The sequence below is a fragment of the Mustela putorius genome, unplaced genomic scaffold, assembly GCF_011764305.1.
Source record: "Mustela putorius furo isolate JIRA1106 unplaced genomic scaffold, ASM1176430v1.1 tig00537284_pilon_pilon_pilon, whole genome shotgun sequence".
In the NCBI taxonomy this organism is placed as follows: Eukaryota; Metazoa; Chordata; class Mammalia; order Carnivora; family Mustelidae; genus Mustela; species Mustela putorius.
The window spans coordinates 1849662-1874222 of record NW_025422422.1 but is presented as its reverse complement, the minus strand read 5'-3'; the positions used below and the strand labels follow the sequence as shown (position 1 = coordinate 1874222).

The following is a 24561-nucleotide window of genomic DNA, read 5'->3' as shown; positions in this document are numbered from 1 at the left end:
GACAGAGAGGCAGGCAGAGAGAGAGGAGGAAGCTGGCCCTCCGCTGAGCAGAGAGCCTGATGTGGGGCTCCATCCCAGGACCCTGAGATCATGACCTGAGCTGAAGGCAGAGGCTTAACCCACTGAGCCACCCAGGAGCCCCTAAAAGGATAGTTAATACTTTAAAGGGGAAAATATGTGATGCAGTAGTCCAGAGAGTCAATTACTAACAGTAAACCTTGAGGTGCAGACTTCCTCTGAATTACGTCATCGAGATTTTTCTGGGCATCACCTGGGGTCTTAGTTTTGAATGCTGTAAGGGCTTTGTGGCTCACAGGCTGCTCACTTATTTGTTCCATCTTCCTGGTTTTTGCTCGCTACAACCATTTCTGGGCACTCCGAAGGCCCCAAAGCCGAAATTCATTTTGTCATGGCTCTTAGCAGAATGGAAAGTTCTTCCTGTTGCTGGAGACCAGAGGGCCTGGCAGTGGCCTGGTTCCTTGCTTCGGGGGTCAGTCTCTCCATAGCTTAGGCATGCTATAGCCTCATGGGCAGTGGGCCACTATTTAGGCCAGCAACACCCTGCCAGTTTCCCTTGAGGTACTGCTGGGAGAACCGGCTGCCTGCGGGCATTCATTACCTACCCATAGGCCTAATAACTTTAGGTTCTCTCTACACCACGCCCTACCCTTACCCACAGGAATCTTTTAAATTACATCTGGGAAACAGCGTAGGGAGCAGTCATCGTGCCCAGTGGCTCTGCACTTCCTCAGAGTACGAAACAGTGCTGAGAAATCTGGAAATGCTGACTTGGACTTGTGTCCATCAGGGGTGTTCCTCTGCTCCAGGGCACTCTCTTGCCGGAAGATTCCTGAACACCGAGAAAGGCTCTCTGGGAGCCCTCACACCAGCCCAAGCTGATGGTGAAGTCTTGTGAAAAGTCTTACTATGAAAGGGTCACTCACCCAGAAGAAGGGCCAGGCAGAAAGACCTCCCCAGGAGTCTCTTTGACGAGGAGGACGATCAGCCTGCTGCCACTTCTGCCTCATTCTCTTTCTGTGGAGAACTGGCATTTCCTTTTCAGTGGGACAATCACCACTTGAAATGCCTCCACTGAAAAGTCCAGCTTGGCGAGGCTCAGCACTAGGGAAACACCATTCCTTCCCTCATGCATGAAAGTGTCAGAAGCTGAGCAGGAACAACAAGCATGGATCCCAGGGATCCTACACCTACCTACACCGAGAGACCAGTCGTATCCAAGCCGTTACGCGCATGCGCTGCCCGAGGCAAGTACTAGGAACCTGAACACTAAGTGTTCTAGATGGTGTAGTAGTAAGGATTCCAGATTTCCCATATGTTCATCAAATTTTATTTCTCAATCCTCCATGGCTAGTCACCATTTAGAGTAGGCTAGATTTTGTTAAATCTCTAAGTGATGGAGGGGTCTTTTTTTTTTTTTTCCCCTGTAATTCTTCTTTGGACTATATTCACGAAGGGCCCTGTATGAAAATCTTGGCTTACATGTAAAACACATGGCTATTCTAATGCCTTTACATACACTGGCTCAAGATACTTCCCGTCCCTATAGATTACAAGTCACAGGCAATAGATCTGAACAGAAAACTCTGCATCTGTAACTCTAAACAGGAAACTGAAAAAGGATGGGGTGTGTAGAGGTCCTAGTGGGGGGTGGGGGCAGACAGGTGAAGTAGAAAGAAAGAAAGAACTGGACACCGAAGCCTGGTCGTTAAGAGTGTATACTGCTCTATGTCGCTCTGTCAAAGCAAATTTCCATCACGACACATAATAATGAACCGATAAAAACTGAGAATAACATGCTAAACCCTGGACTCAAGGAGTCCTCACAACAACACTCGGAGGGAGGCATTTCATCCCTATTTGATAGAAAAGGAAACTAAGGCTTAGTGGGAGTACCTTGCTTAAGTTCAAACAATTGGTGCGTTGCAAAGCTGGGTTATAAATCCAGAGAAAACATTCCTGATCAGTTCTTTTTACTACCCTCTACGACTAACAATGAATTGACCCATGTTATGAAAACATATAAACCTGAAGTTGGGGGGGTGGGTCTTAAACTGGCTTTGAAAACTGAGTGTGGCCAGCAAGGGTAGGAGCACACCCAACATCTGTACTTTTTGGGTGTGTGTGGGGGGGGTGGGGGTGGGGTAAAGATTTATTTATTTATTTATTTGAGAGAGAATGACAGAGAGAGACAGAGAGCACAAGCAGGGGGGAGAGGGAGAAACAGGCTCTCCCCCGAGAGGGAACCTGACACAGGGCTCGATCCCAGGACCCTGGGACTGTGACCTGAGCTGAAGGCAGCCGCTTAACTGACTGAGCCACCCAGGCGCCCCCCAACGCCTCTCCTTACAGGCTTCCTCACCATCTCTGCAGTTCCAGGGTATTCATGGATGGGACAACTGCCAGGAAATTACCAGAATTGTTACCTGAGAATCTCAGGCTATCAGCGGCACTTTTAAATCTAACGGGTTGTTAGAAGATAAATTATTTCCTGTAGTTTCTTTCTCCTTGGCACTCGTTTTGATACGCATGAGAGTTGATAAAAAGTACACATTATTGAATGGAAATTATTCTGTTTCCAAATTGCTGTCATGTTAAGTAATTCACTTCTCTATTAAACACAAAATTTAATTTTCCCAGTTGTTGTACATTTTGACTGCTCAGGACTGCTTTTTGCTTTTCGTCACGTGTTTTCTGTGGTAAGGTGGAATTACAGTTATGAAAGTCTCTGCGCTCACAGATGTATTTTCCTTCAGCTTTCAGTGCACCCCTAAGGAGATCTGTCCCTGCAGAAATGTCTCTACCAATTGTTGTAGTTTGCCACCATACAAAAACCACATTTGTCTGTGCTCATGTGGGTGTTTTCTTCTCTCACTTTTTGCTGCTGAAACTCACAGACTCAAAGCAGTCCCACCAAAAATGACTCTAACCCTATTTCCCATCTGATACTGAAGTGGTTGAAATTCACAAGTGAGTGAAACAGCTCTGGCCTGGAGAAGCTGCCAGACTAGGGAAAAACACAGGCATGTACAAACTGGCCCTTCAACACAAAAGGCAGAAAGAGAGGAACTGTTACAGGAGCCCAACATAGGAAAACCAGAATTCTGCCCTGAAGGGGTCAACAAAGCTTGGTTTTAGTACACATTTTGAGTTGTTGGCTTTTATGCATTATGAACAGAGGATTTATTTTAAGAGCAAAAGAAATGCTAGAAATCATCTTATGACCTCAGTTTGTATTTTTGATTTAGCTAATAACTAACAAAAAATCACTTTCAGTGACATATCTTAAAATATATTTTTTAGAGCCCTTGGGTTTTTTTTTTTAAAGAAAAATTCATTTATTCATTTATTTGAAAGACAGAGAGTGAGAGAGAACGAGCACAGGATGGGGGAGAGCCAGAGGGAGAAGCAGACTACCTGCTGAGCAGGGAGCCCAACGTGGGGCTCGATCCTGGGACTCCGGGATCATGATCTGAGCCGAAGGGAGCTACTCAACTGACTGAGCCATGAAGGTGCCCCAACATATCTTAAAATATTAAACATGAAAAAACCACAAAAGTCTCTATGTGGTGATGCATGTGTGCCCCAACCCCCTGCCATGGGAATACTATTCAGCTATAAAAAGGAAGGAAATCCTGCTGCTTGTGACAATATGGGTGGACCCTGTAGGCATTATGTTAAGTGAAGTAATCAGAGAAAGACGAAGAATGTGTGATTTCACTTAGAGGTGGAATCTATTAAAAAACCCACATCAATAACAACTCTTGGAAACAGAGAACATACTGGTAGTTTCCAGAGATGGGGGATGAGGGGTGGAGGGATTTGGTAAAGGTGGTCAAAAGGTACAAACTTCCAGTTATAAGATGAGTAAGTCCTGGGGATCTAATGCGCAGCATGGTGATTATAGTTAACAGTATTCTACTGTATACCTAAAAGCTGCTAAGACAAGTAGGCCTTAAAAGTTTCCATCGTTTAAGACATTTAAAATTATAACTATGTGAGGTGATTATGTTAACTAAACTTATTGTGGTAATCATTTCACAATATATCCATATAACAAATTCATTACGTTGTATACCTTAAACTAACACAATGTTTGGTGTCAATTATATCTCCATAAAACTGGGGGAAAAAATCTCTATTTATATTACTTCTCTTTACTCAACAATCCAGTAGGACCAAAGGCATTACAGGAAACACAGGTCTGATAAAAGGAAGTTTTTCATAGTCTCCGAATGTTATTTATTTATTTAATTTTATTTATGTATTCATTTACTTCATAAATTTATTTATTCATTTTGTTAACCTTATGGATAAGCTGAATTTGAAAAGCTCCTTAGAACACAGTTGACCGTGTAGCCAAGTTTGGTATAAACTGGTTCTTGGTGGTTAAATGTATCGAACTTCCTCTCTTCCAGTGGTTTCTGGGCAACCTGTTTCATGATACAGTGTAGGCTGAGCCGAGGGGTAAATGGTGTTTCAAGGCAACTCAGAGAGACAGGGCTTCTCATAAAGCCTTCATGTTCTGTTATGGTAAACTAATATGTGAGAGCTCATGATGCAGTTACGGGGAGAGCAGCACAGCGGGGGCAGTGTTGAGCGCTCAGGCTCCAAGCCATAGCTGCCTTGACTGGAATCTTGATTCCTCCATTTCCCAGCGTTGTTACCTTGGGCAAGTTTCTTAGCCTCTCTGTGCCTAATTCCTTCCTGTAAAGTGGGGACAGAACAGCTTACCTTGTGGGGTGGTAAGGATTAGAAAACTAGCATATCAGGTACTTGACATATAGTAAGCACTCGAAAGGGGAGCTGCTCTTCTACTGGTGATGATGATGAAGACAAAGGGACCTCCTGGGGGGGAACATCTGTTGAGGGTCTTCCCTATAGCGGGAGTTGTGCTCAGGTCAGAGGAAAAAGCAGTCACTTGACCTTAAATTAATTTTTAAGAAAATACATTTTCTTTTGAAAAGCTGCTTTTGATATGTCAGGCTCAGAAAATAGTTAAGTATTACACACTTTCTTTTTTTTAAAAGGACTTATTTTTTGTGGGTGGGGGAGGAGGGGCAGAGGGAGAGAGAGAGAATCTCAGACAGACTCCCTGCCCAGCATGGAACCTGACACAGTGCTAGACCCCGTGACCTTAAGATCATGACCTGAGCTGAAATCAGGAGTCAGTTGCTTCAACTGACTGAGCTACCCAGGCGCCCCTGGGTATACTTTCTTTAAACCTAAAAGCATTTTATTGTATACATTATCATATAGTGCACACACACTCTACACACACATACACACACACACACACGCTGTATTCCCTTGAGAAGATCACGGGGAATATACTGGAAAGACATCAGTTGGAAGATCCAAGATTAGTCGCCAACCAAATACACCGTGAGGCACAGGCCCTGTCGTCAAGTCACCACTCATGCCTAGCTCGCTGAGGTGACTCTTGCCACTTTTACTTATTAATGAGACCTGCAGCCCACACTGAAGTGCCATCTGCGTATTCCTGGTCGAGTGTGTTCCAAAATAAAGGACGGCACCAGTATTTGGAGGCTGCCACTTCCCCTCCTGGTCGGGCTCCCAGGGGGAGCCCCTGGGCTCCGGCAGCAGCAGCGGTAAGGCCTCCTGCTTTGCTGGGCCGCACAGGGACTCCCCTGCCAGCACTCCACAAAGGGCTGCAGCTCCCTGTGAGCCCAGCGCGTGTACAAGCCCACCTCTTTAGAGAGAGTCCTGAGCGGTCACACTTGCGGCAGGGAAAGCCGCGGCATCATCGCGACAGCAACCAGAGCAACAGTGTAGATACTCATCATCGCGACAGCAACCAGAGCAATGGTGTAGATACTCATCATCGCGACAGCAACCAGAGCAATGGTGTAGATACTCATCATCGCGACAGCAACCAGAGCAACGGTGCAGATACTCAGGGAGGAGACAGTGTCTCCTTTGAACTCTGAGAAGTCAGAAAAATTGTCATTCCTGCTTTCTCCACTTTCCCTCTCCTTCTCAGAAATAACTGCCACCTGACAGGTTTGGGTTTGTTTGTGGTTTTTGTTTTGTTTACGATCAAAGAAGCCAAAGATCAGATACAAAGCAGGGTCAAATTAGTACCCCAAGTACCCCATCGATCCCACTGCTCCTTGAGGTGCCGGCAGAGAAAGAGGGCTCAGTGGTCATAAAGTACTACCAGGGGGTCAAATTTGTACCCGAACACCCAGTTACCTCCAGCTCGATCTCCCTGTCCTGCTTCATTGCCCTGTCTGCGTCCTCTCTTCGCCGCCACTTTCCGAGGCTCAGGGTACTGAGCCTTCTGCGTGCACCCCCGCCCCCCTGCAGGGAACCCCGGGCAGGCTGCTGCCTTCCCTCTTGGACAGGACAGTCGGACCCTCCACCCTCAGAGGCCTATTCTGTAACAGAAGCCTCTTTCCCGTTATTTAAAATCACATTCCTCTTGGGAACAGAGGGACAGCGCTAAATAAGAGCTTTACAATTTCACTGCAGTCTTTCTGAGCAACCCTTTTTAGGAACTTGAAGAATTGCTAAAGAAAGGGAGACCGTTTAGGAAATTCACTTTCCAATTTACCTTGTTTCCTTTCTTCCTTTTATCCAGAATTGGCTCCATTGTCATTCTTGAGAACATGAGAATTAAAATCCCCAAAGATGAAGAGACGTGGCTGGGGACGGAGGAGACAACACAACCCTTTATGACCACTGAGCCCTTTTCCCTCTGCAGGCACCTCGGAGAGCGCTGGGAACTGAGGCACCAAAGGAAGAGGGGGAGGAGGCAGGCTGGTGGGTGACCGACTGGACCCCTCTCCGGTGGCACAACAACAGGCTTGCAGAGTGGGGCTCTCTCTTTCCTGGGTGACTCAAGTGTAAAGGGCCAGAACACACTCACTCCTAAAGGTAGTGGGCCAGCTAGTGACCAGCTTTGTCTCCTTCTTACGTGGGACTAGCGTAAGAAGCTGACCCGAGGTGTCGATTTTCTTCTGGCGAGGCTACAGAGTCTGAGGCATAGGGAACAAATTTATCGCCCTGTGTTTCTGTTTCTTCCTGATCATACGCCTCTGGAAACTAGCAGATGTGCTGAAGGGTCTTATTTAACTAACTTAGAGAAATGGCCAAGTTCAGCTCATCTGAATTCTCTGCACGAGGGTACTGGACCAAGTCTTGGAAAGATTAAGTACTTCTCTTTACCACTGTTCTTCGTTCCCGTACAACATCTCCCCTAGGCATCTCAAAGGGAGCGGTGTCTGTGATCTAGAACGGGGCTGGGACATTCCAGAGTCTCTTGGCTCTATATTTAATATCACCGAAATCTTTTGCTACAGAATGAAAATATCTGGGAAGGAGTGTGTGGGGGGAGAAGTTAAGCAAATAGTCTTTTGGAAGCACTTAGAGGCATATCTAGGATATAACTAACTTTATAGTAATAATAATAAACTTCTTTGCTTAGTATATGCCAGATACTCTTGGAAGGCCTTTATATGAATTACAGCAGTATATTTTTGGAACAAATGTGTGATACTAGATACTATTATCAAACCATTTTATTGATGAAAAAAGGAGGCATGGCGAGGTCACGTAACTTAGTCAAGGTTCCATAAGGAAGCGAGTGGTAGAGCTGGTGGGGTTTGAACCTCAGGCAGAGACCCAGAAGACTGCTTCCCAGTACACACCAGCTTCTTTCAACCACGCTCCCCTGGAGAACTCAGGGTACACTTACACAAGTGCCCAAGATGAAGCTCTCAAGGTCAAAATGATTGAGACAAAGACAAATGTACGTATTTCCAGGATGATTATGACATTCCGAATAGGTTTCAAATGAAACAGGCAGAACTAACACAATCCGTTTCAGACTGTGGAGCGGCGGAAGGCAGTCCCGGTTAGCCGGTCCAGGCAGCACTTCCTACGCTCTGCTAAGCAGGACGTGCGCATGTCTGAAGGATTTGCACGCCCCAATCTGCAAACAACTGCACAGGGTTTCTTCCCAAAGGCAACAGGCACCTCTGGGCTCAGGTGGGCCAAGAAAAGAGCCATGGCGGAGGAGTTCCCACGCCTGAGGGCATTCTGCCCCTTTCCCAAACCACCCTGTCACCCTGGCCTGACCCTCTGGGGGCAGGGGCAGCACCACTTTGCAGGTGGTCCCTCGACTGCTGCCGGCCTCTGTCACAAAGCTGCACCTCGTGAGTTCTTGCTGGGAACGACCTGAGACCCCTGCTGCCTGATAGTGAGGTTCAGATCCGGGCTGGCAGTAGCACACACCAGCTGTTTCCATACGCCTCGGCCAGAGATGGTCACGGCAGTTTAGAATTTCCCTCCTAAGTGAGTTTTAAATGAAAACTTCAAGTTTCTAAACCAAACACTAATTCACTTTTCTGTGAATGAGACATACATTCCCTTACAGTTTAGAACAATGACAGAACAAGGGAATGCGGACCTATTGGCCTCAGACACACCAGGTACCTCATAAAGCATTACATACCCTAGGGGTTCCCAAAAGAATTGGGATTGGGATGGGGAAAAGGTAGAGCTGATTCTCTTACTTGGGTTTATTCTAGTCTGGTTCTCATTCCCAACCTCCCCTCCAACTCCTGTCTTGTTCGTTAGCTCCTCTACTTCCAACCTTTCAAGCTCTGCTCTCTCAAGGATCAATCTTTGGATGTCTTCTCTCCACATACTACTTCCTTTTGTTACAGTTATCCAGGCTCACGGCTTCAAGTCCATCCTCATTATATCCGAATCGAAATTCTGCCCCGACCACCATTCTAAGCTTCACACGTGTCTGCTTGGTGGTCCCACAGCTCCCTCAGACAAAGTACCCACAGGGACTGCTTTCTCAACCACCTCCCACGGCTGGCTGGTTCTTGTCCCACACCCCTAGCCTGTACGGGTCTCAGTACAGAGACAACCTGACGCGCTTCCTTCTCTATTCTCTCATGTCCCATTAGTGTAAGTGCTTCTGATTCTCCTTCCTAACCCTTCCTCTCCTCCCTCCTCTCCGCCCCATCCCACTGCCTCAGTCCTTGTAAAAGCTTTTCGAGCCGTCTCCCTGTCTCCAATCTCCTCTGCTCCAGTATTTTCCATACATCCCCCACCACCCCAATAATCCTCTCACTTGTTAACCCAGCCACATTCTTAGGGCTGACTGATGTGAACGGGTCGCTCTCGACGGACTGGTGGTTTGCGGATGGCACGGGCTCGGATGAGTAAGTGGCGGTCAGACAGTGGCAAACATTTTGTGTATGACCCTGATCATTACCCCTTTGCTGAGACCATGCGCTAATTCTCCCACAGGTCAAAATAACCTCGTCTTTTTAGCGTAGCATTTCATGGCTTCTTATTCTCAGGCCAGCGCTCAAGCCACACCACCATGCTGCCCCACCCTGTCTGGTGTCTCCAGGGTAGGGCTTCCTCACTGGGGGTCTGTGGGTCCACATGGGTTCATGTGGAGGCGGTGACAGTGGGGGAGGGGTAATGTAAACCTGCTTGGGAAAAAAGATGACATCTTTATTTTTGCCAACCTCTAACTATAACTTAGTATTTCCTTCAGTTAGGAATACAGGCAACAAACAATAGTTGAGTAATGTCTATTTTTTTGTTACCTATAAAATTATGTAAATTTCCAAATCACAGAAAAGTTGGTGAAGATAACTAAAAAGTTATTTATGCTCATTGCTACAAATTTACAATACTAATTCTGACTGCTATTATATCTCATTATTTATATTTAATGTGTTAATAAAGGTGCACAAACTATATACCACAAATCTGTTTTTAAGTTATTGTGATAACTATACTTCAATATAATTGCTTTTTTTGGTAGTAATTTCATGTATTTATTTTATGCACTTAAAAAGTTACTCTGAGTAGGGGTCCCTGCTCAGTCTGTTTGAGCGGGCCAAACAGACCCATGGCACAAAAGAGGCTTAGAATCTCTACCTCGATGGCTTCCCCATCCATCTAACCATGCATCCGGTACACAATTAATTATTAACTCCACAGGTGTCATACAATGTTCTGAGTCTTTAGAGATACCAAGATGAGAAAAAACATAGTTCCTGACCTGTAGATAGACAAGAGGGGCAAACTGACCTCTTAAATACTGTGCAAAAAAGGCCATATTATAAACTACACAGGGAACCGGGAAAGCTGAGGGAGCGACATCTAACCAAAACCAGGGGCTGGGGAAGGCCTCCTGGAGATGACAATGGAGCCAAGTTTCAAAGGACAGGTAGGATTCAGTCAGGTGAAGACAGAACACAGTCTGTGAGGCCACAGGTCTCTTGGAAAGAACGGTGAGTCTGGTATATTTGCTCTGAGAAAGGGCAGCAAGTCTACATAGTATTGAAGCCACGCTAATAAATGCAACAGCTACTATGGATGAAGTCTCTAGACCTGGGGGGGCAGAGAAGCAAGTAGGTTGGCAATCAGCCCAGTAGATTTTTCAGAGGTAAAAAGGCCCACTTTCCTCAAGAAGATAAAAAGCAGACACGTGGACAATGGAAATCCAGTGGTGGAAAATCTGAATGTAGAACTAAAGCTTGCAGATGACGGTATGATAGTTTTCTAGGGGATCAGAAAAAATCCCAAAGCCATCCACATGATGGAGCAGACTTTTAGACTAACTTGCTTGTGGCTCCCTGACCAGATGGCACAAAGACACATTTTTCAGAACTGCTTTAAAATTTGTTGAATAATTGAGATACCTTCAAGTATTTTTGCAACAAAATATGTGGGGCTCATGGAGTCTTCACACTGGACAGTCCTGGGTAGGTATATAGTTTTTGACCACCTCTGTTTGGGGCTGAAATGGGACAGAGTATCCTTGACGAGAGTATTCAGAAACAGGTATGTCTAGTCTTGGGAATTGGTTTTCAAGTTGAACAACGTATCAGGATTGTTTGGAAAGTAATGCCCACCACTTTTCTAAAACTACGTGCCCTTCCGAGTTTCCTTATTTTCTCAAGCAGACTGGGACGTATGTTGATTCAACTTTCACCAATATTAAATTACAGCATGTTTCCTCTTTTTTCATTACAGAAACAAAAAGTTGCAATAAACTTCCTGTCTCTCTGTACCTCGTTTCACTTAGGAACTGGAACTGTATTATTCTAGTGAAGGGATCAAACTGAGTCGGTACAAAAGATAATCAATTAATGGCAAGGTAGTTTTGCATCATTAAACTAAACAATGCCTCGCTTTCCCAAATTCCATAAGTACCTTTCATGCTGTCTTAGGAAAACAAAACAAAACTATTCTCTGTAGTTGGAAAAAAGTTTATTTCTGTGACTGTGTTAATAATAACCTTGAAATGGCCTGCTGTCTACCATTATACCCCCATACTTCTCTTATAAAAGTTTCAGTAAACTTACAGTCCTGACACAGTTACCATAAGCAGACTTCGATCTGGGAATGATTACACTTGCATATGGATTTAACTTAGGACAGGAATAAGTTAGCACCATCTTTTGACCTCTTTCTGAGCACAACATACAAACAGAATCCAGAAATGATGAGTATTTTACAGCAGCTGGCTTCCACAGGTGGTAAGACGGGTTCTGACACATGATGGGTCTAGTCATTCTGCAAGTGTGAGTTTTGGAAGTGGGCTTCTGCCAGTCTGATTATTAACTGGGAATTGAGTTGTTTTTATGAACTTCTAGCCTTGAGAACTTAAATGCATTTTTTGAAACAAATTCACTTATAATTTAGCTGAAAAATAAAATACTGTTTTTCTTGTATTTTTACATCCTTCAATGACTGGAAACAGCTGAAAGCCCTGGAGAAAGTGTTTTTCTGAGGCCCCAGCCTCCCCCATTCAGCCAGTGAGGGTTTCCTTCTGGCTTCAAAATTTCAATCTCTAGCCAAATGCTATTTTAGAAAAAAAAAAAAAAATGACCACTATGGCCCTAAGTCAAACACAGATTTTCAAAAGTCCTCTTTGGGTACAGCTCCTATAGATCAATATTCTGAAAAAATATTTTTTTAAAGAAAGTATACATTTTTTGCTTTAAGATAATTGTATTGGGAGGTTCTAAAAATATGAATTAACACTGTAGCAAGCTGAAGTCAAACATTTCAAAGTTTATGAAGACATTCTAAACCCAGGGGTAGGGTATCTGAGATCTGACCTGCAGACTGCGGGTTCCTGGGTCTGGAATAGCTGGCCCCTCAGCAGGGCGCCCTGGGTCAGACCCTACAGATGTCACAGCTCAGTGCTGACCATAAAACTCTAGATTAGCACAGCACTCCCCCCAAAATATATAAGCTTATATGTAATTTGAAATTTTCTAGTAACTACATTAAGAAGTATAAAAGAATAGATGAAATTACTTTTATTTATTTATTTATTTAGATTTTATTTACTTATTTGACAGACACACCGAGAGGGGGAACACAAGCAGGAGGAGTGAACAAGGGAGAAGTAAGCTTCCTGGCCTGATGTGGGGCTCGATCCCAGGACCCTGGGATTATGACCTGAGCTGAAGGCAGCCATTTAATGACTGAGCCATCCTGGCGCTTGGAAATTACTTTTAATGGTCTATTTTATTTAGCCTAATAGTCTAAAATATTATCATTTCAACATGCAATCAATATAAAAATATAAGTGAAATATCTATCTCTTGCGGGTACTGAGTTTCTGAAATCCAATGTGTCTGTTATCCATACAACACACCTCCTTTCAGACTAGCCACAAAGAACCACACGTGGCTGGTGGCTGTCGTGTTTAGACAGTGTAGCTCCATCCTATGCAGAATGGACAGCAGACAAATGACGCCATGCGAGTACCAGAGCCACCAATTCTAGGGTTCTTAGACATATTCTCAAACAAGGTACCTTCCAGTTTCAGAGACTGGTGCTTCCAAATGTGTTTGTGCAAGACTCAAACATTTGGGGGTGCCTGGGTGGCTTGGTCAGTTGGGGGTCTGCCTTTAGCTCAGGTCATGATGCCATGGTCCTGGGACTGAGTCCCACATAGGGCTCCCTGCTCGGTGAGGAGTCTGCTTCTCCTTCTCCCTTGCCTTTCTTCCTGCTCATGCTCTTTCTTTCTCTGAAATAAACAAAGTAAGTCTAAAAAAAAAAAAAAGACGCTAACATTTGGAGCAGTAACTCCCAAATGCTAAATATTTCAATTTTTGCCTTTCTGCACCTGCTTGCAAAGAAATCCGGTCTTGGTGTCAGAGCTGAACATTCCTATTCTAATGCACTGGAGAATAAAGAAAGACAGGCTGAGTCAACAGGTCATAGTGATGTTAGTTTTTGTCCAGTGTTCTATTTACAATTTGATATAACTCATTATTCTATATATTATTGAGACCTCCTCAGTAGAAGGCCCTAGAGAGAAGCATTGATTCTAGAAGCAAACCTAACAAAAACAGGTGGTAAACTTTATTTAAGTATATACTGAAATCTACAGTCAGCTGTACTTACTTCCTATGCAACTTTCAAGAACTGCCTTATTTGAGCTAGAAGTAGAACTCTGTGTGAAATCTACAAACCCTGGAGGTCTTACAGACTCTTAACCAATTCTAGCACTTCACGCTTAGTAAATATTTCTGCCCATCTACTTACTTCCTTGCAGCACCAAAGTGATTACCTTAGGTAAGTATGTCCTTATGGTTTCGTTGTCTCTCTTCACCACCTGCATCATTTCTTGGCCCCCAAGGTAGGCAGCATTAGCTACATATAAAAAAAGAGTCAAACACTTAGAATATACACAATGAACACAAATATCAAACTAATCGGATTTAGTTCCCATCCCCACTTTTCCTTACAGCAAGCACTGTCTGATGTGAGGTGTCACTGAGGCCAAGAAAGCTATGTTGCCCTCACTTTCTCAACAGCGACACACAGCAGCGACAGAACAGCCTAATGTCAGCCGCCAGAGCAAATGACCTATGGTGCAATTAAAAGCACAGACTTAGAGATAAATCATGTATACTAGGGAAACTGCATGCAGTTACTAAGGTGGAACTTTCCTGACTTTTTTTTTTTTTAAAGTTACAACTAAAATAAATGTTCATTTTAAAATAGGTTTAAAGGCTCCCTAAGAGTTTTTATTGAGGGTTAGTCCCTATGTACTGACTGTGTAATGAGCAAAGTTGACCCTCTCCCTTCCAAGATGTCACATACCTGAGAAAGTCCTCATTTACAAATTTTCATTAAATGTTGTGTACCTTGGGTTCCATTTTCATTGGCATATTATTGTTACATGGCTTTCTTTTCTGTCATCATCTGCCTCATATATTTGTCCTTTTCTTTATTTTTTAATCATTTCTCATTTTGTTTTAAGTATGTCTCTTGAAATCATAAGTAGACCTCATTAAAAATGTAATCTAAAAGTGGGACGCCTGGGTGGCTCAGTCAGTTAAGCTGCTGCCTTCTGCTCAGGTCATGATCCCAGGGTGCTGGGATCGAATCCCGCATTGGGCTCCTTGTCCAGCAGGGAGCCTGCTTTCCCTCTCTGCCTCTGCCTGCGACTCTGCATGCTTGTGCTCTCTCTCTGACAATAAACGAAAAAAATCTTTAAAAAAAAATGTAATCTAAAAGTATTTCTTAAATAAAGGGACTTAACGGAGACACATATATTAATATACGAGATCTCTGGTCTGATTCCAACCATCCTGTTTTGTATATGCTTTGCTTTCTTTTAATTTCCAACTTTCTATCCCCTTTAGTGTGAATGATGTTTTCTTCTTCTATTTATTTTAAAGTTCATTTGGTTTTTTTAGTAATCTCTACACCCAACATGGGGCTCGAACTCACAACCCCAAGATCAAGAGTTGCACGCTCTTCTGAGTGAGTTAGCCACGTGTCCCTTTACTATCTCTTAAAAATTTCTTTTCACTAAATAGTCTGAAAGCATGAATTCTCTTTTTATTCACTGAGTGGTTAGCTGTACCTAAAATTTTGCGGAAAAAACGTATATTTTTTCTATTGCTGTCTGGAATTAATCAGTGTCTATAATCTCTCCATCCAAACAAGGTGGGCCCTGGCATCCCTGCACTTTCCTCATGCCTTCCTCTACCCTGTCTCCTCCTGGGAACTGTAGGTAATAAACTCTTATTCCAAAGGCAGTTCTCTACGCCTGTTACTTTACCACAGCTGATTCAAACAAATTCTGGACACACTGTAAAACTAGGAGGCAGAGCTGGTATTCTGGGGAGGTCAGTGCCCTGGTTTTGTAGGTCAGAGTAGTGAAGGGGAGAAAGCTGCTCAAAGAGGGGCTGGGGAGGAAGCTCCAGAGACTAGCAGAGGGCTCCTCTTCAGCTCTAGCTAAGTACTAACTGGCACTATCACGTGGGACACCACTAGAAGCTGGGGAAAGAACCACCCGAGAGGATTTAGAGGGACGAGTGCCCAAACTGGAGTAGTTACTGTTCCTACCAGCCTGGCAGGAAAATCTTTTAATTCATGGTGTATCAACTATAGAACTTGGAAACGTTTTGCTTTGGTAGTGGGGTAACATTAGCTCTAAACTAAATGCGGTCTTGCAACCAACTAACAAAGCTTAAAAGCAAGAACAGAAAGTATCAAACTATTTCCAAATAACATAACCATCCCATAACAAAGCTCAGGAACTTCTACATAAATACAAAAATATCTAGCATCCAAAAAGGTAAAATTAACCATGTAAAACATCCCATAAACAGTTATCAAACATGCAAGGCAGGAAAATACAACCCAAAATAAGGGAAAAAATTAATTAAGACAGGGTCCAAAATGACAAAGATAATAAAATTGGAAAACATTAATGTTGCTGCAAAAACTGGATATACACACATACTGTGTACAAAAATTAATTAACAACAGATCAAAGTTCTAAATTTAAAACTCTCCGAAGGAAATATAAGAATAAATCTTTGTGATCTCAAATGAGACAATGGGTTCTAAGACATGACACTAAAAGCAAAAGTGAGAAAAGGAAAAATAAACTGGTTTTCATAAAAATTACCACCATACACACTTTAAAGGACACCATCAAGAAAGTGAAAAGACAGCCCACAGAATGAAAAAAAAATTGTATATTCAATAAGGAGCTAGTATCCACAATATATAAAGAACTCTCACAACTCAATAAAATGACAAAAACTTGGTTAAAAATGGGCAAAAAGGAGCACCTAGTGGCACAGTTGGTTAAGTGTCCAACTCTTGATTATGGCTCAGGTTGTGATCTCAGGGTCACTGGCTCGAGCCCTGCACTGGGTTCCACACGCTCAGCTCAGAGTATGCTCGAGTTTCCCTCTCTCTTTCTTCCTCTGCTCCTCACCCCTATGCTTGCATGTGCTCTTTTTCTTTCTCTCTCTAAAATAAGTAAATAATTCTTTTAAAAAAATGGGCAAAGATTTGAATAGGCCTTACTCTAAAGAAGAAGTACAGATGGCCAATAAGTGTGTGGAAAGATGCTGAACATCATTAGTCATCAAAGAAATGCAATCAAAACCACAATGTCATACCACATCACACCTAATGGATGGCTACAAGAAAAAAAGACAGACAAAAGTGCTGACAGGGATGCAGAGAAATTGAAGCCCTCATACATTGTGGGTGGCATTGTAAATTGGTACAGGCACTTTGGAAAATAGTTTGACAGCTACTCAAAATGTTAAATATAGAATTACCACATATATCCAGCACTTCCATTTGTAGGCACAAACCCAAGATAACTGAAAACAGAGGTCCGCACAAAACTTTATATGAACGGGTACAGCAACATTGTCCATGATAACCAAAAAGTAGAAACAATCTGTACGGTCATCAACTGATGAATGGAAAACCAAAATATGACATAGCCATATAATGAATATTATTGAGCAATAATGAAGTACTGATACATGCCACAACATGAATGAACCCTGGACACATCATGCTAAATGAAAGAAGCAGGTTACAAAGAGCCACATACTATATAATTCCTTTCATGTTAAATGTCCATTATAGGCAAATACATTGAGAGAGAAAGTAGATTAGGGTTTGTTAGGGACTGGGGGAATGTGGAAATGGGGAGTGATAGGCATGGATTTCTTTTTAAGGTGATGAAAATATTGTAAAATCAGATAGTTGTCAAGGTTGTACTACTCTGAGTAATATACTAAAAAACAACCACTGAAGAGTGAGTTTTATGGCATGTTAATTATATCTAAATTAGCCTATTTTTATAAAATTGGTATTTACAGATACTGAAAGTTTTGTAATCTATTCCATATATTTGAGAAGTGAGAAATATTAAACATGTTAAGCAGAATTATGGAAGATATAAGATACAATTCAAACTTCTAGAGATGAAAAATACATCAGATGGGATAACAGCAGAGTAGACATCATAAAAGAAAAATTAGTGAATTGAAGACAGAGCAATAGAATCTATCCAAAAGGAAACATGGAGAAAAAGAAACTGGGGTTGGGGGGCAGGGGGAAGAACAGAACCACAGAGAACCACAAGTGAACTTGAAAGTGGTGTCATATGTCATATACCACGCAACTGGAGTCTCTGAAGGAGGGAGGTACAGAAAAAATATCTGAAAAAATATTAAAATATTACAACCATAAACCCACAAATCCAAGAAGCTCAAAGAATCCCAAAGCGTAAGAACTGTGAAGAAAGCTATACCAAAGTACATAATGAATTGCTTCAAACTAGTGATAAAGAGAAAATCTTAAAAGTACATAGAGAAAAATGATATACAGTTGACCCTTTTATAACATGTGTTTGAAGTGTGTGGGTCCACTTATATAGCGATTCTTTTTGATTAATGTAGGACAGTACTGTTAATGTATTTTCTCTTCCTTATGATTTTCTTAATGTTTTCTTCTTTCTAGCTTACTTTACTGTAGGAATACAGTATATAAAAATGCAACATACACAGCATGTATTGACTGTTTATGTTATTGGTAAGGCTTCTGATGAATAGTAGTCTATTAATAGTTAAATTTTGGGAGAGTCAAAAGCTATATGCAGATCTTTCACTGCACAGGGGGTTGGTGCCCCGTCCCTCACATTGTTCGAGGGTTAACTGTATAACATATAGACGAACCAAAAGCTAACAGACAGCAGATTTCCTTCTGAAATGATGTAACTAGGAGACAATGGAGGAACACTTCTAAAGTAACAAAAAGGGGAAAAACTTGCCAATCTAGAATTCTATAGTCCGTGAAAATAGCTTTAAAAAATGGAGGCAGAATACATTTCCAGACATACAGAAGCTGAGAGAATTAACGGTCAGTGGAACTACAAGAAATGTCATGAGAAATACTTAAAGCAAGAAGAAGATGGAAATTTTGTCTACACAGATAGATAAAGGACATCAGAAATAGTAATTATGTGGGTAAATTTAAATTACATTTCTGTTATTTATAGCTATTTATAAGACAACTGACTGTTTAACTGAAAATAATAATAACATATCAAAGAAGGAAATATATGACAACACTATCACAATGCAGGAGGGAGAAAGGACTCACTGTTGTTAAGTTTCTTATGGCATACTTCAAGTGGTATAATGTAATTTGAAGGCTGTAAAAGTTAAAGGTGTTCATTGTAAACTGTAGTGATCACTGACACAGCAAAACAAAGAATGACTAATAAGCCAATGAAGAAGATGAAATCATAAAAAATACACAACTGATTCATAGGGAAGTAGGAAAAAAAGCAAAGATGGAACAAAGACCTAGGAAAATAGAAAATATATATCAAGATTACAGACTTAAGCCAGTCTAATTCATAACTATATTAAATATAAATTGTCTCAACATTCAAATCAATAAGCAGAGTGGATAAGAAAGCGAGAGTCAACTATTTGCTGCCTACAAGAAATAGACCTAATATACAAAGACATAAATCGGCTAAAAGTTAAAAAACGGAAAAAGATATATCATGCTAACTTTAGCCCAAAGAAAGGTGGAATGACTATACTAATATCAGAAAAACTGGATTTCAGAGATAAGAATATTACCAGAGCTAAAGGGTTAATTCATCAGGAAGGTATAAAAGTCCTAAATGCTTATGCACCTAATATGTTTGAACTTCAAAATACGTGAAGTAAAAACTAACAGAAATATAAAAAGAAACAGACAAATCCACAAATATAGTTGGAGATTTCAACACTCATCTTCCAATAACTGATTGGAACAGTCAGAAAGAAAATCAGTAAGGATAAAGAAAATGACACCATCATGAATACTCAACTTTGGCATCAACATGGATGGGACTGGAGGAGATTATGCTGAGTGAAAGAAGTCAAGCAGAGAGAGTCAGTTATCATCTGGCTTCACTTACTTGTGGAACATAAGGAATAACAGGGAGGACATTAGGAGAAGGAAAGGAAAAGTGAATGGGGGGAAATCGGAGGGGAAGATGAGCCATGAGAGACTGTACTCTTGAGAAACAATCTGAGGGTTTTAGAGGGGAGGGGAGTAGGGGGATGAGTGAGCCTGGTGGTGGCTATTAAGGAGGGCACGTATTGTATGGAGCCCTGAGTACTGCATATCAACAATGAATCTTGGACCACTGCATCAAAAACTAATGATGTATTTTATGGTGACTGACGTAACACAATAAGAAAAATAAAATAAAATAAAAAATAATAAAAAAATAAAGGAAAAAAGAAAAAGAAAAAAAAAAAGAAAATGACACCATCAATCAACTTGACCTAAGTGACATCTATAGAACAGTCTCCCCATCAAGAACACAATATACTTTCTTTTCAAGTATCCACAGAGCATTTCCCAAGTTAAGCCACATCCTAGTCCATAAAACATGTATCAATCCATTTAAACAATTAAAATCATACAAAATATGTTCTCTGGCTATAATGGAAGTAAATTAGAAATCGATAACAGAAAGATACCTGGAAAATTGCCAAATATATAGAAATGAAATAGCCCATTTCAAAATAACCCCTGGGTCAAAGAAGAAATCTAAAGGGAAATAAGAGAGTATTGTGAAGTGAATAAAAATAAAACCACATCATATCCAAATTTGTGGGACATGACCACAGCAATATTTAGATAGTAATTTATAAAGCACTAAAAACCTGTTTTAGAAATGGAAAAAGATCTCAAATGAATGACCTCAGTTCCACCATAGGAAACTAGAAAATGCCAAAGTAGGCAGAATAAAGTAAATAATAATATTTGTAGCATAAATTAGTGAAACAGAAGGCAGAAAAACAATTGAGAAAATAAATGAAACCAAGAACAAGTTCGGTAAAATTGATAAGCCTTTAACCAGACTGATCAGGAAAAAAAATACATGAGAACATGAGACATAAAACATTATCAATATTGGGAAAGAGAAGTGACACCCTATAGATCTTACAGGCACCAAAAGGATAATCAGGTAATCTTGTAAATGACTTTATGTCAAGAAATTCAACAACTGAGATAAAATGAACAAAGTCAGAAATTTTAAGCTTACTTGAAAACAGATAACCTGAAAAGTCTTATATCTATTGAAGAAATTAAATTTGTAATTTAGAGCCTTTTCACAAAGAAAACTCCAGGGTAAGAGGACTTCATTGGTCCACTCTACCAAATATATAAGGAAGAAATAATATTGATTTTATATAAACTCTTCCAGAAATGACTACACATATATGGATATCGGGGTTTTGACAGACAGAGGTAGCATTTAAGAGCAGCAGAAAATAGTGGTCTGTGGTAGGCAGAATTCTAGGCTGACATGAATAATCCTTGCCCTTCTATGGTCTCCTCTCTTTGGAGTGTGGGTGACACCTGTGAATCTGATGACATCTTAACCCCTTAACTAGGTTATGCTATACAGCAGAGATGACTAGGGATGATCACCCTGGTGGTCTTAACCAGTCACACAGCTCATTGAAAATTTGAGTTTTCCTCTGGCTGGTGGAAGAAGAGGGAGTCAGAGATTCAAAGTGCTCAAAGGATTAGAAGAACCACTGCTGGTTTGAAGCTCGAGCTCATGTGGAAGGGAATGGAGACTGACCTGTGGGAGCTGAGAAGGACCTCTGGCTCACAGTGAGCAAGACAGTAGGGACGTCAGTCATAAAGCCACATAAACTGGACTCTGCCAACAACCCGAATGAGCTCAGAAGTGGATTTCTGGACATGCAGGGCCATAATGGAGGTTTCTGAGATCCGGGTAATGGGGACTCTTGAGCTGAGTAGGAGTTACATGGGAGTTTACTGTGGGATGATTCGTGGAGGTAAAAACATTCATGTTTTAATCACTTTTCTGTAGTATTAGTCCTGAATCAGAAACAACTTAAAAAATTCAAATAGCGGGGCGCCTGGGTGGCTCAGTGGATTAAGCTGCTGCCTTCGGCTCGGGTCATGATCTCAGGGTCCTGGGATCGAGTCCCGCATCGGGCTCTCTGCTCAGCGGGGAGCCTGCTTCCTCCTCTCTCTCTGCCTGCCTCTCTGCCTACTTGTGATCTCTATCTGTCAAATAAATAAATAAAATATTAAAAAAAATTCAAATAGCTTATAAGGAATTTTGTATTTCTAAAAGTAATTTTTTTTTTAAAAATCAGGGAATGTACCTCACTCTGTCTTTATTTCTATACTTCTTTTTCCCTGATAATTTCTGATCTAAGTATACTTTTTTTTTTTTTAAAGAAAGTAACATAGCAGTTTCCTTTCCAGTAATTGCTCCAAGGAAGCCATCTTTTTCATTCCTCAGAAATGCTTGTAACACAACACAGTGGTCAGAAATAATAATACCAAATGGACATGTAATTTCCTAAGGGGAAAACACATTTCTCTTGGCAATGACTGTCAACAGCATTCCTGGAAACCCAGCAGAATTCAGAGTTTCAAGCACCATGGTGAAGGAAATATCCAGGAGCAGGAGTCATGGAAACAAAAACATGAACATGAAGGAAAGAGAAGGATTCAGAAAAATGTGAATTGTTTACTTTTTTTTCCATCACAGATCTAAGTCCAGGTATAAGAAAACTCACTGAGGAGTCTAATATTCTGGTCTTTTTGCTACTGTATCCTCTGAAACCTGCTTACTAAGTATCATTGCAGGACTTGCCCTCCCAGGACAGTGGCTAATGGAATGAGGAGTGGGGACTGATGCTGGAAAACTGGTAGGACTTTCAGCTCACAGGGGAGATGGCATCACAAGTTCTCCAAGTACATGTAATCTAGGATGGAAAACTGTCTTCTGCTGAACTCCATCACCACCTTGATGCTACTTCATCTTTCTGGAACAATCCAAACTCATCTCTAAGTCCAATTCATTTGTCTTTTCCCTTCCTTACCTAGGTAGAACTGATTCCTCCTTTATTGGCATCGCTCATTCTGGGCATCGATTCTCATAACAGCCCTAACTGTGACAGATGACAATTCTTCACACTCGTCTGCCTTACCATGCTGGAAGTTAGCTGAAAGCAGGTGCTTTATTTCATTTCTTATTCTTTTTAGGGCTTCTCTGTGTACTTGGGCTAATGACAGGTATCAGTAAGGGTTGTTAAAATGGGAAGGGATTGCGCTGGTGTTGGTTTTTCTGGGGGGTCTGGGAGGCGATTGCTAGGAGGAAAAACCTGCTGCTTTCCTTGAAGTGGTGCCTGAGCTGATGTTACGGTGGAGGTCAGAACTGGAGGCAGATGCACAGGGACGCTGGTGAGCCGAGCTGGGAGGTACTGGTATGAGACTAGCACAAATCACTTCAGGGAAGAGGGAGCATCTAGGAACTTCTGTAGGGACTGACAAAAATTAGGCCTCATAAAGCACTGGTCTCAGCAGTGAGGAAAAATGCAGAGGGAAGTAAATCCAGTGAGTGATATAGTAGGAAGTTTGGGGGGGAGATGCACACACAGTTTTCTGAGGTAGAACTTGGGGACTGGAAGCCAAGTTGTCTTGCTGGTTTGGTGACAGGAAGTCTAGAGCCTTTGCCCCTGTTTGTTTGGTTTTGCCATTATACTGGTTATTATAACTATCCATTTAGTCTGCAGTAGTCTGCCAACAGATCATCTTAACATCTCTGTGACACTGAGTTCACCAAAGGGAAAAACACAACTCAAGGGTATATGATTTTTTTTTTTTTTTTTGGAAAAAAATAATACAACTTTGTAGAGTAGCAGATAACATATACATATAAATTTCTTTAGAAAAATACAGTTGGGGGAAATCAGAGGGGGAGACAAACCATGAGACACTGTGGACTCTGAGAAACAAACTGAGGGTTTTGGAGGGGAGGGCAGCAGGGGTATGGTGAGCCTGGTGGTGGGTATTAGGGAGGGCACGTATTGCATGGAGCACTGGGTGTGGTGCATAAACAATGCACTGAAAAAAAAAAGATAAAATAAAATTTAAAAAAAGAAAAAAGAAAAATATAGCAAAACTTTCATTGAGTCACTTAATTCTAAATCAGAGATGATATTCTAGTGTTGTATCCAATCACCTTTTGTCCTAAATCCTAATACTGACCACACACACACACACACACACACACACACACACCCCTCTTCCATTATGTTGCATTTTAGGCTAAATTTCCATGAATTCTTAAAGCTGCAGTTGTCTTTTAGCAAGAGATTTTTCTAAGCTACACACAGAATGAGAGAATAGGTAACATGGGAGTCTGATTTTGTCTTACTCAAAAAATTATTCTGAGATTGAATTAAAAATATTTGAGAAGAAATATGTGCTTCTTTAGTAAAGCTTATGTTTACTAGTACATGTTTAAACAGTTATTTCCATGTAGACAAGGAAAAGAAAGATAATGAAAGTTTTTTTTTTTTTAAAGAATGTATGCAACAAAGTAACATGCCCACCAGGAATGTCCTTTCTATCTGCACTATGTTTTTCTAGTTAGTTAACTGAAAGGAATTAAAACATGAATTTGGCCTAACGAATGAAAAGACCGTAGAATATTTTTTTCAAGTTAATTATCTTGACCTGTGATACTGCTAAGCTAAAATATATTTGCTTTTAGCTTTGATCAAGAAATCCAATTTAACTGTCTCAATGAAAAGCCTATTTCTCATGAAACAGAAGACCATCTATTGTAAAGAAATAAGCAGTAGCAAACATTCCAGAATTAAAATTAAACTAAAAAACCCCATATGTTTTCTTTAAAAACAATTAAAACAATCTAATTATACTAATTGATCTGATGAACACTGAGGTGAAGTTTATAAAGTATGCTAATTGAATCTGAGCTACTCTTTGAATGCGACAGGAAGTGATGTTTCACTCAATCTGCTGAAGAAGGCTAATATGTAGAATCCCAGACCATAGCAAGTACCATCTTTGCCAAAAGGGCAACAGCATTTGAAGTACTTGAATATTTTGGTTCCTTGAATTTTTCAGACCTTACTGCAACAAAAAACTATGTGTATAAACTAAGGATACAGAAAATCAGTGTCTATCTAGATAGGGCAGGATTTATTATCCACTATTTGGACTAGCAAACTTCCTCCATTTGTTTCTGTAAGATTTCTACTGGAGCACAGACATTACATAATGTGCAAACACTGCAAGGCCTCCTAAAAGTCAGGCTGGCATGTTAAAGGTCACTGTCTGGATGACAGGAAAGCCAGAGGAACAGGTCTGCAGAGG

General features: G+C 41.3%; 1 protein-coding gene across 2 annotated transcripts in view; it reads right to left on the bottom strand.

Moving 5' to 3' along the window:
* Positions 1 to 24561, bottom strand: part of LDAH (lipid droplet associated hydrolase) — a 107768-nt gene that overhangs the window by 3725 nt on the left and 79482 nt on the right. For both annotated transcript variants that reach the window (XM_004745880.3, XM_004745881.3), the window contains exon 6: positions 13613 to 13695. In XM_004745880.3, the coding sequence (XP_004745937.1) occupies positions 13613 to 13695 (83 nt within the window). The remainder of the gene's footprint in view (positions 1 to 13612; positions 13696 to 24561) is intronic.